Source organism: Phocoena phocoena, chromosome 3 (assembly GCF_963924675.1).
Source record: "Phocoena phocoena chromosome 3, mPhoPho1.1, whole genome shotgun sequence".
Classification (NCBI taxonomy): domain Eukaryota; kingdom Metazoa; phylum Chordata; class Mammalia; order Artiodactyla; family Phocoenidae; genus Phocoena; species Phocoena phocoena.
The window spans coordinates 164803951-164822189 of record NC_089221.1 but is presented as its reverse complement, the minus strand read 5'-3'; the positions used below and the strand labels follow the sequence as shown (position 1 = coordinate 164822189).

Sequence of the window (18239 nt, the reverse complement as noted above, 5' to 3'; positions counted from 1 at the left end):
GTCCTCGGGGAGCACACAGTCCGGTGACAAAAGCAATTTCAGTCAAGGGGCTCCTGTTGTAGCAGTGGGGGAGAAGGCTTGTGTCTCCCCATCCAGAATGGCCAGAGTCCCAGCTGGGGAGAGGCAGCCCTTGACTCGGAAAACAGCAGCCCCTGCGTCTTGGCACCACGGTACATCCCAATCCCGTGGGGTGTCCTGTGGTCCAAACCTGCATGACCTTCCCTGTCACCTCTTCCCCCTCACCCGCTCTCTCCTCACCGCTCCTAAACGCAGTCCTACCCCAGGACCTTTGCACTGGCCGCTCCTTCACTTGGACCCCTCAGCCAGACATCTGCAAAGACTTTGTTCCCTCACCCGCTTCAGTTGTCACCTCCTCAGTAACCTTTACCCATGCAACCTGTTTAAAATTGCAGCCTCCCACCCGCCTCCTGACTTTCCGTCGCGCGGATGGCTTTTCGCACACTCTGTGATTTCCTGATATATTGTGCCTGTTTATCGTCTGTCTCCCCGACCAGGATCCAAGTGCTCAGGGAATTTTTTACTTGGTTTGCTTTCGGATGTCAGGTGCCTAGACTTATGCCTGGCCCACAGTAGGTGCTCAAGAACTCTTAGCTGAGTAAGTGGGAGGGGGCCTCTCAAAGGACTGGAGACCCCCCAGGGGACTCCCCCCAGGCTTTGCACAGTGAGGGCTCCCCATAGACCCCGGTCCCTTTGGGGGATCCAGGGCTACCCACCAGGGGCCAGACCAGGCCAGCTCTGCACCTGTCCCATGAAGACACGTGTGAGGCCTCTCCCTGAGGTGGCCTCATGGGTGCCCTTGTGTGTGAGGGTGTCGGTGTGGGCAGGCAGCTCCCCTGCAGGGCTGCATTCATATAGGGTTTAGAGCCTGGAGGGTAATGGGGGGCCCCCCTGCCCTTGCCAGGGGTAGGAGTGCCATGGTCAAGGACTGAGCAACCCCTCCTTTGTGGGGACACTAACCCAGGCTCTCTCTCACGCCCCACCCTTATTTCAGTGTTCTGTCACGGCGCTGGGGAATTAGCCAAGTAGAAGCCCCCCTGCCACCCTCCCCCCAACTCCAAAATTTGGGGAAGATAAAAATTGCCATAAATAGATGCTCAGGCCAAAAACAGCCTTGCCCACCCCCCCCCAAAGCTAAAAATAGCCAGGGCCTCTCCTTCAGAGGCTAAAAATACCCGGTAGGCCAGGCAGCCAGGTGGGCGCTCCTGTCCAGGATCGGGGAGGTGGTGCAGACAGGTGAGGGGCCCCGGGCAGGGTCTCCCAGCTGTGGCGTTCCCGACACTGGCGCTGTGTCATTCTTGGCAGGGGGAGTGACCTGTGCATCATAGGACTTTTTAGCATCCCTAGCCTCAACCCTCTAGATACCAGGAGCATCCCCCCCGCCCCCCACCGCCGCCAGTTGTGACACCTAAGAACGTCTCCAGACATCGCCAAACAGCCTGGGAGGAGGAGCAAAACTGTGCGCCCTCCCAGGTGAGTAGCACTGCTCTAGATCGGGGTCGGCAAAGTCCCCCCGTGAAGACCCAGACAGCAAGTACTGGAGACTTTGGCGGGTTTACCAGTCTTCTTCTCCCTCCTCTTCTTAACCCTTTGAAAGTGGCAAAACCATTTTTAGCCCGTTGGCTGTGGGCAGTGTCCAGGCCATAGGTACCCAACTCCCACCCTGGAGCACCACCGCCCTCCCGCCCCATTGCCCCTGGTGGTGGAGGTCAGGGCATCCTTGGATGCCCCTCATCAGCAGAGGGACAGCCCCACTGGGGGCAAGTCTGGTGCTGTCTGTCCCTTTCACCTCCCTGCCCTCACCTCCTCCCACTCCCCTGTGGTCACTCCCTCACTGGTTCTCAAACATGGCAGCCCCCAGCCAGCCCCAGGGCCTTTGCACGAGTCTTCTCCTCCCTGGGCACCTCTGTGGCTCCTCCCTCAGCTTCCCAGAGCTTTGCTGACATGCCCAGCCTTTCCCCATCACCGTATTTAAGATTGCATGACACCCCCACACACACATACACACAACACTAGTACATCACGGGATTGACCTCTTTAGTGTTTGTTCTTTGTGTCTGGCTCGTGCATGGCTGTCTCTCCAGCACCTAGATCAGCGCCTGGTACACAGTACGTGTTCTAAAAGAGACGCGTAGGATGGCTGGATATCACTTCTAAGCTCCATAACCACTGTTGTGAGACTTTCAACCCGTTTCCCTGGGGAAGAGACAGAATGCAGAGGAGGGAGGTGGGGGCCTCGTCACACAGCCTAAAGTGGGCACAGCTGGGATTTGAACCTAGGGCCCTGAGACCCAGGGCCTCTTCACTCTTGCCCTGCGGAGCACCGTCTCCCCATCCCTCTGGTCTCTGCCCTTTCGCTGCTACTCTGGTGGTAGCAGAGGGCCCCAGAGCCTTCTTCCATGCACTCTGCCTCAGGCCCTGGCTCCCGTGGGAGCCAGCACTGCTCTGCATGCCTGGAGTGAGTGCGAGACTTGTGGCCAGTCAGGGAACACCTTGGGGTGGAAATGGACCACAGGCCACCACGGTACCAACCCACTGTGCCGAGGAGCGTCAGAGAGGTGCCCGGTTGGCCTGCAAGTCAGGGAGAGCTTCCTGGTGGAGGGGGCTTCCCAGCTAAGATCTGGAGGGGAAAGAGGGATAAAGTGGAGGAGAGGGAGAGTTTGTGAGAGGGAGGGGCCTGCCCTGAGGTCAGAAAGAAGGGGGTGGCTCAGGGGGGGAAGGAAAGACATTTCCTGGCCAGGTGGGGAGAGAGGACGCCGGTCTTGGGGGCTGAAGGACTGTTTGTGGGTTTGCGTTTCTACTTGTCCACGGGGCTGGGGAGACCTGTGAAGGGGTCAAGGCCCATGAGACATGGTTGGAATGTTTAGCATGCGCTCCCTCTGGCTTGCTTTGTAGGAAAGAACTGCAGAGGGTGAGTGGGTGGGGCAGGGGAGGGTAGTGGAGAGGCCAGTGTGGGTAGGAGGCCACCACAGCTGTCAAGGTGAAGAACCAGGTGGAGGCCTTGAGACATTAGAGATGGACCCGTGTGGGGCTTTCGAGACAGAGTTGACATGATTTAGTAGATGACTGATTGGAAGGGGAGGGGGAGGGGGAAACTGCAGGTTTCTGGTTCTGACAGCAGTGTGGACCTGGAGAAACAAAGAGGGAGGGGGTGGGAAGCACCCCTCCTCACATACACAGTCTGATCTCCCCTTGCCAGCAGGAGTCTGTGAGTACCCGAGTCAGGGCACGTCTTGTCCCCACTCAGAACCTCCACGGCTCCCACCTCACTCCCACAGGCCCTGCTCGCTCTGCCCTGTAAACCCGCCCTCACCTCTTCCCTCTCTCCCCTCACTTACTGGGCCAAAGCCACACTTCAGCACATTCCTACCTCAGGGCCTTTGCATATGCTGTTCCCACTGCCTGGATACTCTTTCTCCAGTACCTAGATGGCTCCCCTCCTTGAGACCTTTGCTAAAATGTTACCTTCTTGGCCAGGTGTTCCCTGACCACCCCATCTACATTTGCACCCACGCATACCCCGTCCACTCTCTCTCTCCCCTACAAGCCTATTTTCCTCCAAAGCACTTGTGACCAGGTGGGAGCTAGGTAACTATCCACTGAATGGACAACCTCTTCTGTGGGTCTGTTTCATCTTTGTTCATTAAACAAATTAACAAGAACCCTTTCCTTGCCCAGGGCTGGCCATGCAACAGAGAGCCAGGCCAACCCACGATGGAACTTTCCCTGGTGGGATAGACTTTCAGCTGCAGAGCCCAAGTCCAGTTAGGGGAGTAAAATGTGGAGCCCCAGTGTGCCACTAGTGTGGGTACAGGAGGGACCAACACAGTCCTGGCAGGCAGAGCCTTTTGGAGGAAGAAGGGACAGAGGGCAGGAGTCCTCTGGGTATGTGAGAGAGAGATGTGGAGGGTGAGGATAGGCCAGAGCAGAGAAGGTGATGAGAAGGTAGCAGGAGACCAGGGCCTGAAATGCCATGTTGAGGCCTCTGAGGCAATAGGGAGCCATGGAGGACTGTAGGCAGGGAGGGATGTGATTGGGTTTTCATTTTGCAAAGATCACGCTGGCTGCAGGGTAGAGATTGGAAGTGGTGGGAGTAGCAGATAGACGGGGGAGACCGGGGAGGAGGCATCCAGGGAGAAGGGGAGGTTTTGAATGGTCCCACCCCCTGCAGTCCAGCGCCACTTGGCAGCTAGAGTGACCTTTTAAAATTTACAAGACGGACAAACCCCACCCTGTGGCACCGACATCTACTGGGAGAGAGATAATAAACAAATAAGTAAAACGTGTGGCTGGCATGCTAGCGATGAGGGCCACGTAGAAATAAAGCCAGAGCAGGATGCAAGAGTGCTGGGGCCAGCAGGGCCTCCCAGAGCCAGCAGCGTTTGCCCAAAGACCTGAAGGAGGCAAGGGAGAAGCTCTGCAGCTATCTGGGGAGGAGGGACCGGCCAGTGCAAAGGCCCTGAGAGGGGACTGTGCCTGGTGTTAGTGAGCGAGGGGGAAAGTGTAAAGAGGTGAGGGTGGGGAGGGGACAGGGCAGAGTGTGCAGGGCCTTGTGGGCCGAGGAAGGGCTTTGGCTTTTGCTCTGAGTGAGGTGGGAGCCTTGGAAGGTTCTGAGCAGAGGAGGGATGTGCCCAGACTCGGGGTGCTCACGGGCGCCCTCTGGTGGCTGTATGTGGAACAGACTGGGCAGCAAGGATGGAGAGCTGGGAGACAGGGGAGGAGGCGACAGACAGGGCTGGACCAGGGAGGGGACCAAGGAGTCAGGAGAAAGTGAGCAGATTCTGAAGAAGGAGACGCAGGAGCTGCTGTAGGGATGAGAGGAGAAGAGGGGTCCAGGATATCTGTATGGTTCTTGAGCGCCTGGGAGGACTGGGCTGCCCTCTGCTGAGATATGGGTAGATGAGGGGATGGAGCTGAGGGTTTGGTGGGGACCCTGCCCTCCCTGAGCCCACAGCCCCCTTCCTGAGGGAGGTTATGTGACGGACACTCTCTGGGCCCTTGCTCCATCTCTGTGAGGGAAGTCTGTTAGTCCCAGAGTAGGGATGGGGAAATGGGCTCAGAGAGGCCAAGAGCCTGGCCCGAGATCACACAGCAGATTGACACCCAGGAGCCAAGTCCTTGGACCTATCCCAGGGCCTGCTGGTTACCCACTCTGCCATGCCCGAGGGTTTCCTGGAGGAGGTGGGCCTGTGGAGCTGGGCTCTTGGGCTGCTGGGTTTGGGGAAGACTCAAGGCTGCTTGGGACAGAGCAAGAGGCAGGAAGCTTGTGTTGAGGGGCCCCGGAACATTCAGACTCCCACCCACTCAAGCACTGAGGGTTGCCATGGCAACCTCACTCAAGGGCAAGCTAGCAGTGCCTCTCCTCCTCCAGCAGCTGGTTCTTCTCCTATCACCCACCCTCCCCTGCCCCATGCCAGGGCACCTGAGGACAGAGCCTGGGCCGTGTCACCCGGCCCTGGGACCCCACTGCACCCGCCCCTTGACTTGAAACTGATGTGGGGCTCAGGCAAACCCAGAGGCAGGTGTGGGACCCGTGGGCGGCCCACGTGACCTGGGGGTCCGACACACCTGGGGCTCAGAGGGTGGTGGGCCCTGTTTCCCATGGGTTAAATTGGGGCCGCTCAAGCCCTCTGAGGCTCGAGGTGGGGACAGACACAGGTGGGGGCTCACCTGACCCCTGTGGGCGTGTCCACTTCTCAGGATGCTTACACAGATGCAGTGGGGGCCCAGAGGAGGGGGCTTTCGAGGGCCCCCAGGTCTCCCCAGCTCCCCATGCTCAGCCTGGGGTTCAAAGACCCCGTGCCAGTCAGGTGCCCCTGGGATCTCACTTTCCTCTTGTGTAAAATGTGGGTATACACTCCCCACCCCCTTACTAAGTTCTTCTGAGGATTAAAGGAGATACAAGCATGCAGTGCTCAGAACGGGGCACAGAGTTGTCAGCCGCTGCCCCTGGCGTGGTGGGTGGTTCTGGCAAACTGGAGATCCCAGCTGAAAGGCTCCCCTGAAGTTGTGTGGTTCAGGGCCCTGCCCCCATCTCTGCCTCAACTCCCCCGCCACGTGCCCTGATACCCTGTGCGAGTTTGCTAGGGCTGCCGTGACAACACACCCCAGACTGGGCTCTGACAACAGAAATTTATTATCTCCCAGTTCTAGAGGCCCAGAGTCCAAGATCAAAGTGTCAGCAGGGTTGGTTCCTTCCTCTCCCCTGGCTTCCGGTGGTTTGCCATCAATCCCTGGTTTGTAGACGCATCACCCCAATCTCTGCTTCCGTCTTCACGTGGCATTCTCCTTGGTGGTTGGGGGTGTCTGTGTGTGTCCAAATATCCCCTTTTTATAAGGACACCAGTCTGATTGAATTAGGGTCCACCCTAATGACCTCATTCATTTTAACTTGACTACCTCTTTATCTCCAAAGAAGATCCCATTCTGAGGTGCTGGGGGATAGGATGCCGGTGTATCTTTTTAGGGGGGAGGAACACAATTCCATTCATCCCAAGGCCTCAGGGGTAGTCAGGCCTGGGCCTCCCAGGTGGATCCCACCTATCCACGTCTGACCTCACTTCCTCGCTTAGGTGAGCACCAGGCAGCAGGTAAAACTCCCCAGGGCCGAGTGGGCATGCACAGGCCAGGACGAGAGGGAACAGAAGCTGCAGTGCCCAGTTCCCCCTGCTGCAGCCCCGAGGTGCGGACAGTTCTGGGGGGTGCCTGGGGCTTCCTGGAGGAGCTGCTCCAGGGAAGGGGCTTCAGGGAGCGGCAGGCAGCCCATGGGGAACACTTTCTGTGCCCCTGAGGCAATGGTGCCCAGCCTGTGTGGGCCAGGCTTGGGCCCCAGGTCACAGGGCAGACGCCCCGTCCAGCTGCCCCCACCACCATCCTTGTGTTCATCTGGTCAGTATTTGTTTGAGGACCTACTGCACGTCTAGGCACCAAGGGACGGCCTCGGGAGCTTCCATTCTCCGGGGGCTACAAAGGAAATCCACGAGCGGACAAGTCAGGTCACACAGCAGTGACGTGATTGGTGGGGATGGTGGTGACAGTTCGGCCCAGGACACTCTGTACTCACTATGCACCAGGCACGGCCCTGTGTGTTTCACGGGTATGAATTCATCTTGTCGTGCAGCTACCCTATGAGGTAGCCCCATTTTACAGAGAGGAAGATGGAGACGTGGGAGGTTATGGGGTGGCGGGGACGGGACAAACGGGCCCTGAACGCAAGGTGCTATGGTGTGGGGTGGCGGAGGCCCACCCACATCTCTGAGGAGGGGACATGAGCTGAGATCGAAGAGACACAGGCCAAGACTGCATGGTGGGAAGCAGCGTGGCTGGAGCAGCGGGAAAGGGGCAAGAGCCGGGTGCGCGTGACCTCCTGGGATGTGGAGTGGGAACCTCGGCAGGGGTTTAAGCAGGGGAGCAATGTGTCAAGGTGTTTTTTTTTTTTTTGGCCGTGCCGAGCGGCTCGTGGGATCTTAGTTCCTCGAACCCGGGCCCTCGGCAGTGAAAGCACCGAGTCCTAACCACTGGACCACCAGGGAATTCCCGACATCTTTAAAAAGTCCCTCTGTGGAAACAACCTAAGGTGTCCATCAGTGATGAATGGATAGGGAATTGCCTGGCGGGCCAGTGGTTAGGACTGCTTGCTTTCACTGCCGAGGGCATGGGTTCAATCCCTGGTCAGGAAACTAAGATCCCGCAAGCTGCCCAGCGCGGCCAAAACAAAAACCAAAAACTTTGACATCTACACACTACTATATATAAAATAGATAACTAATAAAGACCTACTGCATAGCACAGGGAACTCTACCCAATACTCTGTAATGGCCTATATGGGAGAAGACTCTAAAATAGAGTGGATATATGTATACGTATAACTGACTCACTTTGCTGTACACCTGGAACTAACACAGCATTGTAAATCAACTATACTCCAATAAAAAATTTTTAGGACTTCCCTGGTGGCTCAGTGGTTGAGAATCCACCTGCCAATGCAGAGGACACAGGTCCGATCCCTGGTCTGGGAAGATCCCACATTGCCGCGGAGCAGCTAAGCCCGTGCGCCACAACTACTGAAGCCCGTGGCACCTGGAGCCCGTGCTCTGCAACAAGAGAAGCCACCGCAGTGAGAAGCACGTGCACCAGAACTAGAGAAAACCTGTGCGTAGCAACGAAGACCCAACGCAGCCCCCAAGAAATTTTTTTTTAATTTTTTTTTTTTTTTTTTTTAACGATGAATGGGTAAACGAAATGTGGTCCGGCTGTACAGTGGAATATTACTCAGCCAGAAAGAGGAATAACTGACACAGGCTACAACATGGGTGAACCTCAAAGACATTTTGCTGAGTGAAAGAAGCCACACACAAAAGGCCACAGATTGTGTGGGGATTAGCCAAAAAGTCCGTTCGCATTTTTCCATAACTTCTTATGGAAAAACCCAACCGAACTTTTTGGCCAACACGATATGACTCCATGCATATGAGATGCCCAGAACAGGCAAATGCGTAGAGACAGAAAGTAGATGAGTGGTCGCCAGGGCCTGAGGGGAGAGGGGAGAGGGAGTTCTTGGTTAACGGGGTACCAAGTTTCCGTTTGGGGTGATACAAACATTTTGGAAATAGGTCGCACTGGTTGTGTCACAGCATTGAGAATGCAGTTAATGCCACTGAATTCTATACTTAAAAACCGTTAAATGATGAGTTTTATGTTACACACACACACACACACACACACATATATATATATATATAAAATACCATAATTTTTTTAAAGATCCCTCTGGGTGCCAGTGGCAGGTGAGGGGAGGTGGGGGGAGCCTGGGCTGCAGGAGTGAGAGGGGCTGGAGGGCTGCTGGGAAGAGGTCAGGGCCGTTTGGTAGAGATGGTGATGCCCAGGTCTGGAGGGGGGCTGCCATGCATGGACAGGTGGACGCTAGGGTGTTCTGGAGATGTAGACCCAGGACTTACTCCTGAACTGGCTGTGGGGGTGAGGGAAAGAGGAACCCAAGATTTTGACTCCTGGGGTTTTGGCCCAAGGACCTGGGAGGAGGGCGGGGGGACCAGGCACTGAAATGGGGGACTGTGTCCAGTGTGGTCAGGCTCCAGATGCCTTGGAGACCCAGATGGAGGTGTAGACATGAGGAGAGAAGCGGGGCTGGGACTCAGATGTGGCAGTCGTCACGGTACAGGGGGTGTCTAAAGCCATGAGGCTGGTTGGATCCCTGAGGCGGGGTGTGGACGGGCAAGAGGCCTGGGGTCCTGGGGTCCCGGGGTGCAGCCCTGAAGGAGGAGAGGAGCCGCCTCCTTCAGATGGGTCCTCCCCGTGCCCTGACTCTCGCTGTGCTGTGACAGCACCCTCTGATGGGTCCCTTGCCGGTCTACCGTGTATGTAGACTGTTGTCCTTACCAGAACCCTGCAGACCCGAGGTTTCGAGGGAACTGGGGGCATGAGTGGGGGGGACCTGCTCAGGCTCACGGGGCATGAAATGGCAGGGTCGGGCTCCAGACCCACATTGGCCCGCTGTCCCCAGAGCCTGGCATCCAGCAGCCTCTCCAGCATTAACCAGACGCTAACCAGTTGTTTAACTCTCTAGGGGAGAGTCAGGGAGGGGAGCAGCCATCAGCCTAGGGTCAGTCCCCCAACCCCCTCATCTGACGTGGCTGGAAGATGGGGTGCAGGAGAAATGAAGTAGTGAAGAATGCCCCCCCCCCCCAAACCATGTAAAATTGTAAAGTGCTATGAAATGAACCAAAACCCATCAAAAGCCATATCTGGACAGGGTTGCAGGATAAGAGACAGTTGTGGGCTGAGGAAGTAGAGGGGGGAGTTTCCTGAAGGCTGGGTGCTGGGGAGGGTGGTGCAGAGAGCTGCTGCGGGTCAGGGTCGGGGAACAGGGCTGCAGGGCTGCCCTGTGAAAAACTACCTTCCCGTTTCACGTGAGACGAGACAGGCCTGGAGGGAGGGATGTCCTGCCCCATGAGCGAGCTGCCCTAATCTTTCTTGGGAACCTGTGCCGAGTCCCTGGCCTCAAGTTGCCCGTGGTCTAGTGGGGAAGGTAATTTATACAAGAATGTAATTTCAGGTGCCGTGAATTTAAAATGGGGCTAAGGAATTCCCTGGCGGTCCAGTGGTTAGGACTCCGTGCTTCCGTTGCAGGGGGTAAGGATTCGATCCCTGGTTGGGGAACTAAGACCCTGCATGCTGCGTGGCGTAGCCAAGAAACAAACAAACAAAAATGGGGCTGAAGGATGACAAGCGAGGGCGGTGGGAGCGGTTAGGGTGGTCAGGGCAGGTCACTCTTCTGCGGTGACCTTGAAGTTGCGCCCTGAATGGTGAAAAGCTCCAGCAGGCGTTTGGGGATGCTGGGAGAGCCTTCCAGACAGAGGAGCAGCCCAGGCAAGGGCTCGGGCTGGAAGGAAGCTGGAGCTTCTAGGAACGGGAAGTGGGTAGGCTAGAGAGCACGGTGTTGCTGGGTCACCAGCGGCCTCTAGGCCCTGATGAGGAACAGAGACCCCAGGGGAGGGCAGAGTGGGAGGTTAATACTCGGATTTACATCATTAAATGTTCCCTTAGCACTGAGTGGAGGGCATGCGTGGAGGCAGGGAGTCTGGGAGGAGGAGGCCAGGGCAAGCGTCCAGATGCAGCAGGATGGTGGCTTGGTCCTGGTGGTGGCACTGAGGGCCAGAAGTGGGCAGGTCGGTGAGATACTTTGGAGGCAGAGCCCGTGGGACTTGCTGATGGAGTTTATGAAGGGGAGGGGAGGAGAGGAGTGAGGAATTGAGGAGGATTCCTAGGTTTGGGTTCTGAGATTCATTCAACAAACATTCATTGCTGTGTGCCAGGCCTGTTCTAGAAGCAGGAACAAAACAAAGCAATTCAACGATATCACTGCCCAGTGCAGGGGCCCTTCCATAAAAGGGAGAAATATTTACATTTGAACGAAGGCCCAAAGGGGGTGAGGGAGCAGAGGAAGAGGCCATGTGAATAAATGGTGGACAGAAGATACACGCAGAGGAAGTGACAAGTGCTAAGGCCCTGGGGCAGGACCTGGTGTGGTTGAGGAATAGCAGGAGTGGCTGGAGCAGAGGTGGGGACAGGGAATCACCTGGACTGGCGGATAGGCTTTCATCTTGTGTGTGGGGGAAACAGTAGTCGGGGTTCTTTTGAGAGATTCCAAACTGGACATAAGGGATTTGGAAAGTATTGGCTGGTCGGTGGTGTTGAGCCCGTAGGACAGGCTGGGGTGACGGTGGGAGAGGACAGACCAGGGGTTTGCACGCTGGAGGGCCCATTAAAACACAGGTTGCTGGGGAATTCCTTGTCGGTCCAGCGGTTAAGACTCTGTACTTCCACTTCAGGGGGCACGGGTTCGATCCCTGTTCGGGGAACTAAGATCCCGCATGCCGCGCCAGCGCGGTCAAAAAGCAAACAAACAAGAAAGCATGGGGTGCTGACCCTCCTCAGAGAATGTGCATTTCTAGCAAGTTCCTGGCCAGGCTGGTGCCCCTGGGCTGGGGCCATGTTGGAGAACCAGGGTGTAGATAAAGCAAAGGACTAAAAGTAAAGATCTGGGTGTCCAGTCTCAAGACGATCCAGGGGAGACGGAGGCAGTGAGAAGAGGAGAGGCCATGAGGGAGAAGAAGTGGGTCAGAACCCGGCTCTGTGCCCTCAGAGCCACTGTGCCTGAGGATGGGCAGACGGGGTGGGGTTGGAGAGAATTGCAGGGGTCGCCACACAACTTCCACCCCTCCTTCACCCTCCCTGGCCCCGCAGGGGCTGCACCCACCCCTCACCCTGCCTGCTTGTCTCTAGCTTACCCTGAAGGTTTCCCCTGAGAGGAAAGAGGGGACTCAGTCATCCCTGGTGGTCCCTGATCTGTGGCACCAGCCAGCTGGATTCTAATTAGCTACCAGAGCCAGAGAAACGGGAAGCAGGGGACCAGGGGTGGGGACCTGGATTCCTGGCCAAGACCCAGAGGCTGCAAGCTGCGGCCAAGACGCCTGGATCCCCCACCCTGGACGCTGTGCTGGGTGAGAAAGCTGGGGCGGGGGAGACAAACAGGCAGGGTCTTGATTTCGGGTCAGGGAAGAGGCTTCCAGAGGGCTCTCCTCCTCCGTGATGGAGGGTCTGAGGCCTGCCTGGGTACGGGTGGGCCCTTCATAGCTGTGACAGCGTGAAGCGTTGCCCCAGCCACCCGAGGGGGGCTGTCAGACACCAGGAGGTGCTTCCAGGAGGTCCAAGATGCCCAGATGGGTGGGTCCATCTGTTGGGGTGGGAGTGGAGGGTGCAGTATAAGCCAGAGGCCTTGGAAGGGGTCAGCTTCTGGCCCAAGGGTGCAGCTTCTGTCAGATATGGCTGGCTCGGGCGGGTTACGTCGCCCAGCCCCTCTTGGGGCTGCAGGATGGAAGCCCTCAGCCACCAGCAGGAGGAGAGGGGACCGGCCCAAACACCCCTCCTACTAGGCCCGCTGGGGGTCGGCCGCTGCCCCCTACCTCACTCTTCCTGTCCTCCCCAGACTGGTGGGCCAGGCCGTGGTACCCACCTGGTGATGCGGGGCGAGGCCGCCTGCACAGGCCACTGAGAGCCCCGAACGCGCCCCAGCCGCCACCATGGCCCGCCTGGCCGCTGTGCTCTGGAGTCTCTGCATCACTGCCGTCCTGGTCACCTCAGCCACCCAAGGTAGGTGCTGCTGGGGCTGGGGAGGGGCCGTGCCTCCAAATCCCTGCTAGGAGGGCGGATATAAAACAGTGAAATACCTCCCGACCACTCGTTACAGTACCCGCTTCAGACCACCCAGAACCAGGCCAGAGGAAGACTTGGTGATTATGCCCCCCTAGCACCACCAAGGAGTCCCCGGATCAGCCCCTCACCCCCCAACCCAGAGCACCAGGGTCCATCCCACCAGGGGTCCTAGAGCCTGGGATTCGGGATGTGGCCTCCCGGGACCAGGACAGGCCTTCCTGGTGAGCCGATGCTCTTCTGTCTTGTGTGTGTCTCTCTCAGTGTGATTACATCTCCGAGGCTCTCGCTGGGAAGAAGGTTTAATTAAAGCATGCCCGCTGACGTTTATTTAAAAACAACTAATTACCCGGCTCGGCCCTATGCCGTTCCCGGGATCCTGCACACACCACAATTAGTGCCCCGAGCCTGCCCGCCCACCCTCACCGATTACTCAATTACAGTCCCCATGGTGGGCCCAGGCGGGGGCAAGGGCAGGGCGGGAAGAGAGGAGGCCCGCTAGCCTCGCCCTCGCCCTGGGTGTGCCCCCTGCCTGCCCCTCCCAGCCCTGTCTGGAGGGCACTCATGGCGGACCCTGCTCCCCATTGCTGCCTCATACAGCCCCACCCTCCGGGGAGCCACAGAGGTGAAGGGGGCATTGTCCAGCCGTGTCACAGGGCCTTGGCACTGCTCCAGCCAGCTGGCACCCTCCCCTCCCCCAGCACCCATGTTCTCTACCTATCCAGGTCCTGCCCCACAGCGCCAGCTGGCCTGGGAGGGGCTGCTTCCACCCCCAGACCCATCCAAGCCAGCCCTCCACCCCCGGCCTCCTTCCCGGGCCCAGGAAGGGCTAAAATTAGCTACGGAAGCAGATGATGCTAGAGGAACGCACGTACACACGTAAAACTTTCCCACAAGTGGGCCTCAGCTCACCCCAAAATACCCCGAGGGCCTAGCTGCCAACCCCGTTGGGCCCCCAGGTGCCATTGGAGGCACTAGATCTTGAAAAAGGGGCCCATTTGGCCCTGCTGCCGTCATGCACTGGTGCCTTCTCTTCATCTACAAGTGACAGTCCCCACATTGGAGCCCAGGGCCACTCTGTGCATCCCCCCTTCCCTCTGACACCCTGCAAGGCTTGGCTGGGACCAGTGTCCAAGAAGGTGGCTGCCCCAGCAGGCATGGATGGTACTGAGCCCACTCTGTCCGACAGAGACTAGCTGCCTTCATCATCTTAATGATAATAGTAATTAGTGGCTTGCCATCTCCCTATGTACCGTGTGCGCTGCAACCCTCTGCATGGATCTATGAGATAGGCGTTATCAGCTCCTTAGGGAAAGAAACGGGGGCACAGAGGTGGTCAGTGACTGGACGAGGCCACCAGCCAGGGAGCGGCCAAGCCGGGATTTAAACCCCAGCTGGGGACTTCCCTGGTGGCGCAGTGGTTAAGAATCCGCCTGCCAATGCGGGGGACACAGGTTCGAGCCCTGGTCCGGGAAGATCCCACATGCCGCAGAGCAACTAAGCCCGTGCACCACAACTACTGAGCCTGCACTCTAGAGCCCGCAGGCCACAACTACTGAGCCTGCGCGCTAGAGCCCGCATGCCACAACTACTGAGCCCATGTGCCACAACTACTGAAACCCGCGCGCCTAGGGCCCGTGCTCCACAACAAGAGAAGCCACCACAACGAGAAGCCTGCGCACCGCAACGAAGAGTAGCCCCCACTCGCCGCAACTAGAGAAATCCCGCGCACAGCAATGAAGACCCAACGCAGCCAAAAATAAATAAATACATGTATACAAAAAAATAAACAAACAAACCAACCCTGGCCATCTGGCTCCTGAGTCCCAGCTCTCAGTCTCCAAATGGCATGGGATGGAGACTGACGTGTGACAATGCAACCCCTCTGAGAGCAGGGCATGCCCGTGGTAAGTTCTTTCATTGTCGTGGCAACCCTGGGAGGTTTCCTAGGTGAAAGCAAGGAGGCCCCTCCCTGTGCCGTCCTCACCGAGCACAGCACCATGCACAGCACCTCCTTCAAGAACATTTTCTAGAACGGAATCCTCCCAGTACAGCCCTGGGCTGTGGTGGCCCATTTTACAGATCCAGAAACTGAGGCCTGGTGAGGCTCCAGCAGTGGCTGTCCAAGCTATAGTGTGTATCAGCATCACTGGTGGGTGTATCCGTCCAAAGGCTCCTGGTTTCATCCCCAAGATTCTGATTCAGCAGGCCTGGGTCGGGGGGCCCAGAATCTACATTCTGAACATGGTGTGTACGCTGCTGATTCCCGGGACACACCAGGAGAAGCCGTGGTCCAAAGGACACACCTGGCCTGTCAGCTGGGAAGTGGCAAAGCCAGACTCTGTGGTTTCTTCCAGAACATGAGCGCATTCCCTCCCGCACCATCTCTGGACCTTGCATGGGGTGATGTGAAGTTAGGGAAGTGCACCAGGCCGCCCTTACCTCTGACACTAAAACTGCGAGTTTGGGGGTCCCCCAGACCACCCCCAGCTTTGATGATTTGCCTGAAGGATTCACAGAATTCAGAAACACCATTATATTCGTGGTTATAGTTTATTACAGATTAAAATCAGCCAAGAGAGGGCTTCCCTGGTGGCGCTGTGGTTGAGAGTCCGCCTGCCGATGCAGGGGACACGGGTTCGTGCCCCGGTCCGGGAAGATCCCACATGCCGCGGAGCGGCTGGGCCCGTGAGCCATGGCCGCTGAGCCTGCGCGTCCGTAGCCTGTGCTCCGCAACGGGAGAGGCCACAACGGTGAGAGGCCCACGTACCGCAAAAGAAATCAGCCAAGAGAAGCGGTGCATGGTGCACCATCCAGGAAAGTTCCATGCACGGGGGTTCTGGCGGTCCACTCCCAGTGCAGTCACGGGCAGCAGAAACCCTCCTGACAATGATAAGTGACAACACGCATGTTGTCCAGCCAACCCAGGAAGCTCCCCTGAGCCTTGGTGTCCAGAGTCTTTACTGGGGCTCAGTCACGTAGACATGGCTGACCTCAGCCTCCAGCCCCTCCAGAGGTCAGCTGATACCGTGTGACCCAAAGTGCCTACCTGAAACCACATTGTGAGTGTACTAGTTTGCTGGGGCTGCTGCGACAACATACCACAGACTGGGAGACTTAAGTAATAGAAATGTATCCCCTCCCAGTTCTAGAGGCTACACATCCAAGATCAAGGCGTCAGCAGGGTTGGTTCCTTCTGAAGGCCACAAGGGAAGGATCTGTTCCCTCACTCGCTGGGCTTCAGTTACCTGGCCCACTCCTTACACCCATCAGGCATCTTCCACTAAGGGCTCCCTCAGGGCCTTTGCACTGGCTGTTCCCCCCGCCTGGAATGCTGTTCCCCAGTACCCGCACGGCCCCTCTCCTTGGTTTGTGGATGGCCATCTTCTCCCTGTGTCTGCACATCGTCTTCACTCTGTGTGTGCCTCTAGGTCCAAATTTCCTCTTTTTGTAAGAACACCGTTCATATTGGATTAGGACCCAATAGGGCCCTATTAATGGCCCACCTTAATGACCTCATTTTAATCTGATTACCTCTGTGAAGAAGCCATCTCCAAATTCGACCACATTCTCAGGTACTGAGGGTTAGGGCTTGATTTCAGCATTTGAATCTGGGGAGGGGGAAGACCCAGTTCAACCCATAACAGTTAGCACAGGCTGCCTGGCGTGGCTCAAGGCCCCCAGGTAAACAAAGACGCTCTTCTCAAGCAGGATACTTCAGGGGCTTAGAGGGCACCGCCCAGGAGCCAAGGCAAAGGCCAGACTCTCCCTGGGCCAGGTTCATGGCCTTACTACACAGGCGGGCACACTGAGAAGCCCATTTTACAGATGAATAAACTGATGTTCCTACAGTCCGCAGCCCGATACAGTGAAGCTGGAGGTGGCGCCTCTTCGGCGGGGATCTTCCCTCCCTTCCTGGGCCCGGGTGTGACTCTCTCCCCCTCCTCCCTGCAGGCCTGAGCCGGGCCGGGCTTCCGTTTGGGCTGATGCGTCGTGAGCTGGCATGTGAAGGCTACCCCATCGAGCTGCGGTGCCCAGGCAGCGACGTCATCATGGTGGAGAACGCCAACTATGGGCGCACAGATGACAAGATCTGCGACGCTGACCCTTTCCAGATGGAGAACGTGCAGTGCTATCTGCCAGACGCCTTCAAGATCATGTCCCAGAGGTGAGGGGCCCCACCCTGCGGGGCTCCTGGGAGATGGGGTGGCAGCAGTCCCTGGGGTCAATAAGGTGCCTGTCCTCCATGTGCCCCTGGCCAGCACATCCCGTTCACCTTTAGTCTTCCTTTTATGCATTCGACCCATGTTTCCCGAGCAATTACTAGGGGCCGGGTCCCATGCAAACAGCAAATAAGACCCAGCCCATGCCCTGCCAGCCTGTCACCTCCCCAACCTGTACCCTCTGCCACAAGCCCGTTGCCTCCAGAAGCTCATCCCGAGATTAGTGGGGGCTTGCAGAGTAAAAGCCATGGCAGGACAGAGTGAGATGTCATGGGAACTGACAGACAGCCCAGAGGTCTGGTCAGGCTTCCCTGAGGAGGTGATAATTGAACATAGATGGCAGAAGTGTATGTGCTTGTGAGTGTCAGAGAGAACGTGTGTGAGAATGTGAGGGAGGGAGTGTGAAGACTGTTGATGTCTGTAAGTGTGTGAGTGTGGGGTGCATGTGTGCAAAGCTGCAGAATCCTCTTTCACACTCACACCCGCACCACCTAGAGCTGGTCAGCTCTGCCTTCAAATTATACCCTGATGTGACCGCCACTTCCACCACCAAGCCCCCCAGGACTGCTACAGTATCTTCTGCCCCCTCTCCTTGCCTGCTAGAGTCTGTTCCCCCCATAGTAGCCAGCGGGTGCTTGTGAGCGCCTGAGTCAGGTCCTGTCCCTCCTCAGATCACAGCTCTCCTTGGCTTCAGCCTCACTCAGAGCAAAAGCCTAAGTCCTCCCCTGAGGCCCCCAAGGCCCTGCACGTTCTGCCCTGTCCTCTCCCAGCCCTCACCTCCTCCACGCACCTCCTCACTCGCTGGGCTTCAGTTACCTGGCCCACTCCTTACACCCATCAGGCATCTTCCACTAAGGGCTCCCTCAGGGCCTTTGCACTGGCTGGTCCCCCTGCCAGGAATGCTGTTCCCCAACACCCGCATGGCCCCTCCCTCTCCTTACTCAGGGATTTTTTTTTTTTTTTTTTTTTTTATGGTACGCGGGCCTCTCACTGTTGTGGCCTCTCCCGTTACAGAGCACAGGCTCCGGACGCGCAGGCTCAGCGGCCATGGCTCACGGGCCCAGCCGCTCCGCGGCATGTGGGATCTTCCCGGACCGGGGCACGAACCCGTGTCCCCTGCATCGGCAGGCGGACTCTCAACCACTACGCCACCAGGGAGGCCCCAGGGATTTTTTGTTTTTACCTAACTAACCTCTCAGCGAGGCCTGCCTGACCACCCTCTAAAATCACAGCAACCCGGCCCCCGCCCCTGCCACTTCCCAGCCCCTT

At 57.4% G+C, this 18239-nt stretch overlaps 1 protein-coding gene across 2 annotated transcripts in view; it reads left to right on the top strand.

The window, feature by feature from the left end:
* ADGRL1 (adhesion G protein-coupled receptor L1) overlaps positions 1 to 18239 on the top strand; it is a 43681-nt gene that overhangs the window by 3595 nt on the left and 21847 nt on the right. For both annotated transcript variants that reach the window (XM_065875650.1, XM_065875649.1), the window contains exons 2-3: positions 12524 to 12687; positions 16702 to 16915. In XM_065875650.1, coding sequence (XP_065731722.1) covers positions 12618 to 12687; positions 16702 to 16915 — 284 coding nt within the window. In that variant the 5' untranslated portion in view covers positions 12524 to 12617. The remainder of the gene's footprint in view (positions 1 to 12523; positions 12688 to 16701; positions 16916 to 18239) is intronic.